General features: G+C 43.7%; 1 protein-coding gene across 1 annotated transcript in view; it reads left to right on the forward strand.

Moving 5' to 3' along the window:
• LOC129842485 (helicase with zinc finger domain 2-like) overlaps positions 1-3,822 on the forward strand; it is a 43,050-nt gene extending 39,228 nt beyond the window's left edge. The window contains exons 17-20 of the mRNA XM_055911052.1: positions 1,268-1,477; positions 1,629-1,785; positions 1,927-2,094; positions 2,197-3,822. Of these exons, the coding sequence (XP_055767027.1) occupies positions 1,268-1,477; positions 1,629-1,785; positions 1,927-2,094; positions 2,197-2,327 (666 nt within the window). The 3' untranslated portion in view covers positions 2,328-3,822. The remainder of the gene's footprint in view (positions 1-1,267; positions 1,478-1,628; positions 1,786-1,926; positions 2,095-2,196) is intronic.
• Positions 3,823-6,000: the final 2,178 nt, after the last annotated feature.

Below are 6,000 nucleotides of genomic sequence, written 5' to 3' on the forward strand. Positions count from 1 at the left end.
GGATCCTGGACTTCCTGATGGGCCGCCCCAGGGTGGTAGGAGTAGGTAACAACACATCCGCCACGCTGATCCTCAACACAGGGGCCCCTCAGGGGTGTGTGCTCAGTCCCCTCCTGTACTCCCTTTCACCCATGACTGCATGGCCAGGCACGACTCCAACACCATCATTAAGTTTGCCAATGACACAACGGTGGTAGGCCTAACCACCGACAACGATGAGACAGCCTATAGGGAGGAGGTCAGAGACCTGGCCGCGTGGTGACAGGATAACAACCTCTCGCTCAACGTGATCAAGACAAATGAGATGATTATGGACTACAGGAAAAGGAGGACCGAGCACGCACCCATTCTCATCGACGGGGCTGTAGTGGAGCAGGTTGAGAGCTTCAAGTTCTTTGTGTCCACATCACCAACAAACTATCATGGTCCAAACACACCAAGATCTTCATGAAGCAGGCACGACAAAGCCTATTCCCCCTCAGGAGACTGAAAAGAATTGCCATGGGTCCTCAGATCCTCAAAAGTTCTACAGCTGCACCATCGATAGTATCCTGACTGGTTGAATCACTGCCTGGTATGGCAACTGCTCGGCCTCCAACTGCAAGGCACTACAGAGGGTAGTGCGTATGGCCCAGTACATCACTGGGGCCAAGCTTCCTTCCATCCAGGACCTCTATACCAGGCGGTATCAGAGGAAGGCCCTAAAAATTGTCAGACTCCAGTCACCCTAGTCATAGACTATTCTCTCTGCTACCGCACGGAAGCGGTACCGGAGCGCCAAGTCTAGGTCAAAAAAGGCTTCTTAACAGCTTCTACTCCCAAGCCATAAGACTCCTGAACAGCTAATCAAATGGCTACCCAGACTATTTACATTGACCCCCCCCCCCCCACCCCCTAATTTTACGCTGCTGCCACTTTCTGTTTATTATCTATGCATTGTCACTTTAACTCTACCTACATGTACATATTACCTCAATTACCTCAACTAACCTGTGCCCCCGCACATTGACTCTGTACCGGTACCCCTGTATATAGCCTCGCTACTGTTATTTTACTGCTGCTCTTTAATTATATTTTTAAAAATGTACTTATCTATTTTTTACTTAACACTTAATTTTCTTAAAACTGCATTGTTGGTTAAGGGCTTGTAATTAAGCTTTTCACTGTCAGGTCTACACCTGTTGTATTCAGCACATGTGACATTTGATTTTGATTTGATATTCAATGACAAAGTACATAGTATTCTCCATTGTTTACCTTTTTGTAGCATGAAGATATATGCAAGTTCCCATCAGAGGAATATTATGAAGGAAAACTGAAGACTGAAGTGAATCCCTCAAGCAGTGTCCTTCAGGCTGGCAGCCAACAGACGCACATTGTTTTCGGGAACGTCATTGGAGAGGAGGTCAGCCTGGTTGTGAGCACAGAAAAGGGAAGTGAAAACTCCAAAGCGAATAGGGCGGAGAGAGATGTAGTGGTAAGGAACCCTTTTTGTTTTGTCTTAACACATAACTCACACTTCAACACATACGGCTCAAATCTTGCCATTCTACTGGTATAGTAGTCAGGTGAGTCACTTTCCTAAAAGGAAGTTATACGATTCATGGTTGTCTTTTTGTTCATCACAGATCCGGCTCGCCAAAGTACTAGTAAAAGAATCCAAAATAAAACAACAGAATATTGCAATTCTATCACCCTACAACGCCCAGGTGTCTGAACTTAAGAAAGAACTTCATGGACTCAAAATGGACAAAATCACTGTCACCACCATCACAAAAAGTCAAGGTGACAATTTTCTCTTTCATACTTTCCCCTCTGTTCTATCTTGGTTGTGATGCTATGGTTGTCCCCCGTTGTCATTTGGTCAACTTTAATCTGATTAGGTTAGCCATTGCTATAACAATCGCTGCGTCGTCTCCAATGCAGGATGTGAATGGAGCTACGTCATTCTGTCCACTGTGCGCTCATTACCCAGCAAGGAGATCGAGATCCAGCCGGACAGGGCCTGGAGGTCTAAACATGTGGGCTTTGTTGGCGACCCCAACCAGATCAACGTGGGCATCACCAGGGCCAAAGAGGGACTGTGCATTATCGGTGAGCAAGACTTTTCATCCAGGGCTTAGTGTTAAGATCATTAGAGTAAGCCTAATCTAAACTAGTGTCATTTTAAAATGTATTTTCTTCCTTTCTTAAAAGGTAACCAAGAGTTGTTGAGCCGCAGTGGCGCTTGGAGACAGCTCCTCAAACATTATAGAGCAAGGAACTTTGTCACAGAAGCTGACAAGATCTCTGTGCGCAAAGCATCCTGTAAGCACAGTCTACATTGAAAGACATGGTCTCGGCACCAGATCAGTGCACTATGAATAGTCAAATTAAAAGTAGTTTTCAGAGACAAATGTATTATGTGCTTTTAATTTCTATATTGCAATGTTGAATCAAATTAGTTATAATCTGTACTCACTGTCATTTTTAAGTGACCTTTAAATTATCTATCAATTGTATTAGAGGGTATATTTTTTACTGCTAACTATACTGTTTGTTAATATATACACTGTATACATACAGTTGAAGTCAGAAGTTTACATACACCTTATACATTTAAACTCAGCTTTTCACAATTTTTGAAATGTAATCCTAGTAAAAATTCCCTGTCTTAGGTTAGTTATGATCACCACTTTATTTTAAGAATGTGAAATGCCAGAATAATAGTAGAGAGAATGATTTAGTTCAGCTTTTATTTCTTTCATCACATTCCCAGTGGGTCAGAAGCTTACATACACTCAATTAGTATTTAGTAGCATTGCCTTTAAATTGGTTAACTTGGGTCAAATGTTCCAGGTAGCCTTCCACAAGCTTCCCACAATAAGTTGGGTGAATTTTGGCCCATTCCTCCTGACAGAGCTGGTGTAACTGAGTCAGGTTTGTAGGCCTTCTTGCTCGCAGACGCTTTTTCAGTTCTGCCAAAACATTTTCTATGGGAGAGCCTGATGATGGCCACTCCAATACCTTGACTTTGTTGTCCTTTAGCCATTTTGCCACAATATTTGGAAGTATTCTTGGGGTCATTGTCCATTTGGAAGACCCATTTGCGATCAAGCTTTAACTTCCTGACTGATGTCTTGAGATGTTGCTTCAATATATCCACAAATTTCCATCCTCATGACTGCCATCTATTTTGTGAAGTGCACCAGTCCCTCCTGCAGCAAAGCACCTCACAACATGATGCTGCCACCCCCGTGCATCATTGTTGGGATGGTGTTCTTCAGCTTTCAAGCCTCCCTTTTTTCCTCCAAACATAACAAAGGTCATTATGGCCAAACATTTCTATTTTTGTTTCATCAGACCAGAGGACATTTCTCCAAAAAGTACAATCTTTGTCCCCATGTGCAGTTTGTCCCCAACCGTAGTCTGGCTTCTTTATGGCGATTTTGGAGCAGTGGCTTCTTCCTTGCTGAGCGGCCTTTCAGGTTATGTCGATATAGGACTCGTTGGATATATATACTATATATATATATACTGTGGATATATATACTTTTGTACCTGTTTCCTCAAGCATTTTCACAAGGTCCTTTGCTGTTGTTCTGGGATTGATTTGCACCAAAGTATGTTCATCTCTAGGAGACAGAACGCATCGCCTTCCTGAGCGGTATTACATTTACATTACATTTAAGTCATTTAGCAGACGCTCTTATCCAGAGCGACTTACAAATTGGTGCATTCACCTTATGACATCCAGTGGAACAGCCACTTTACAATAGTGCATCTAAATCTTTTAAGGGGGGGGGGGGGCAGAAGGATTGCTTTATCCTATCCTAGGTATTCCTTGAAGAAGTAGGGTTTCAGGTGTCTCCGGAAGGTGGTGATTGACTCCGCTGTCCTGGCGTCGTGAGGGAGTTTGTTCCACCATTGGGGTGCCAGAGCAGCGAACAGTTTTGACTGGGCTGAGCGGGAACTGTACTTCCTCAGTGGTAGGGAGGCGAGCAGGCCAGAGGTGGATAAACGCAGTGCCCTTGTTTGGGTGTAGGGCCTGATCAGAGCCTGAAGGTACTGAGGTGCCGTTCCCCTCACAGCTCCGTAGGCAAGCACCATGGTCTTGTAGCGGATGCGAGCTTCAACTGGAAGCCAGTGGAGAGAGCGGAGGAGCGGGGTGACGTGAGAGAACTTGGGAAGGTTGAACACCAGACGGGCTGCGGCGTTCTGGATGAGTTGTAGGGGTTTAATGGCACAGGCAGGGAGCCCAGCCAACAGCGAGTTGCAGTAATCCAGACGGGAGATGACAAGTGCCTGGATTAGGACCTGCGCCGCTTCCTGTGTGAGGCAGGGTCGTACTCTGCGGATGTTGTAGAGCATGAACCTACAGGAACGGGCCACCGCCTTGATGTTAGTTGAGAACGACAGGGTGTTGTCCAGGATCACGCCAAGGTTCTTAGCGCTCTGGGAGGAGGACACAATGGAGTTGTCAACCGTGATGGCGAGATCATGGAACGGGCAGTCCTTCCCCGGGAGGAAGAGCAGCTCCGTCTTGCCGAGGTTCAGCTTGAGGTGGTGATCCGTCATCCACACTGATATGTCTGCCAGACATGCAGAGATGCGATTCGCCACCTGGTCGGTATGACTACTGCGTGGTCCCATGGTGTTTATACTTGCATACTATTGTTTGTACAGATGAACGTGGTACCTTCAGGCATTTGGAAACTGCTCCCTAAGATGAACCAGACCTGTGGAGGTCTCCAATTTTTTTTCTGATGTCTTGGCTGATTTCTTTTGATTTTCCCATGATGTCAAGCAAAGAGGCACTGAGTTTGAAGGTAGGCCTTGAAATACATCCACAGGTACACCTCCAATTGACTCAAATCATGTCAATTAGGCTATCAGAAGCTTCTAAAGCCATGACATAATTTTCTGGGATTTTCCAAGCTGTTTAAAGGCACAGTCAACTTCATGAATGTAAACTTCTGACCCTCTGGAATTGTGATACAGTGAAATAGAAGTGAATTAATCTGTCAGTAAACAATTGTTGGAAAAATTACTTGTGTCATGCACAAAGTAGATGTCCTAACCGACTTGCCAAAACTGTAGTTTGTTAACAAGAAATTTGTGGAGTGGTTGAAAAACGAGTTTTAATGACTCCAACCTAAGTGTATGTAAACTTCCGACTTCAACTGTAACTTATGTAAATGTTATATTTACATGTTTTTTTTTGTAATAAATTTGCAAAAAAATCTAACAACCTGTTTTTGCTTCCTTATTATGGGGTATTGTGTGTAGATTGATGAGGGGAAAACACTATTTAGTCGATTTTAGAATGAGGCTGTAACACAGAATAAGGCTGCAAAATGTGGAAAAAGTCAAGGGATCTGAATATTTCCCGAATGCACTGTATTTGTGGGAAGTAAAAGCCTTGGGTAGCGAGTTGATACAATTCCAAGTATGGAAGGTTAAAACCACCCTCAAACTTAGGAAGATGTCAAATGTAATTTTTTATTCTATGAATTTTATTTTCCCATATCAAATCTTATGACCGAGTATGTAACGGCGTTCCTCCTCCTCTCCATCTTCGGAAAAGGAGGAGTATTGAGGGAACCAAGGCGCAGCGAAGTTTGAACACATAATGATTTATTAAATAAACAAAATAGACAAAGACGAAAAACGAACACGAACTACACTTGAAATGATACAAAATAACAAACGACGTAGACTGACCTAAACATGAGAACTTACATTGACACGAAGAACGCACGAAATGGAAACAGACTACATAAACCGAAACAGTCCCGTGTGGTACGAAAGAACGTACAGACACGGAAGACAATCACCCACAAACAAACAGTGAGAACGCCCTACCTAAATATGACTCTTAATTAGAGGAAAACGCAAACCACCTGCCTCTAATCAAGAGCCATACCAGGCAACCCAAAACCAACATAGAAACAGATAACATAGACTGCCCACCCAAAACTAACGCCCTGACCAATTACACATACAAAAACAACATAAAAC

The sequence above is a fragment of the Salvelinus fontinalis genome, unplaced genomic scaffold (assembly GCF_029448725.1).
Source record: "Salvelinus fontinalis isolate EN_2023a unplaced genomic scaffold, ASM2944872v1 scaffold_0043, whole genome shotgun sequence".
Taxonomy (NCBI): Eukaryota; Metazoa; Chordata; class Actinopteri; order Salmoniformes; family Salmonidae; genus Salvelinus; species Salvelinus fontinalis.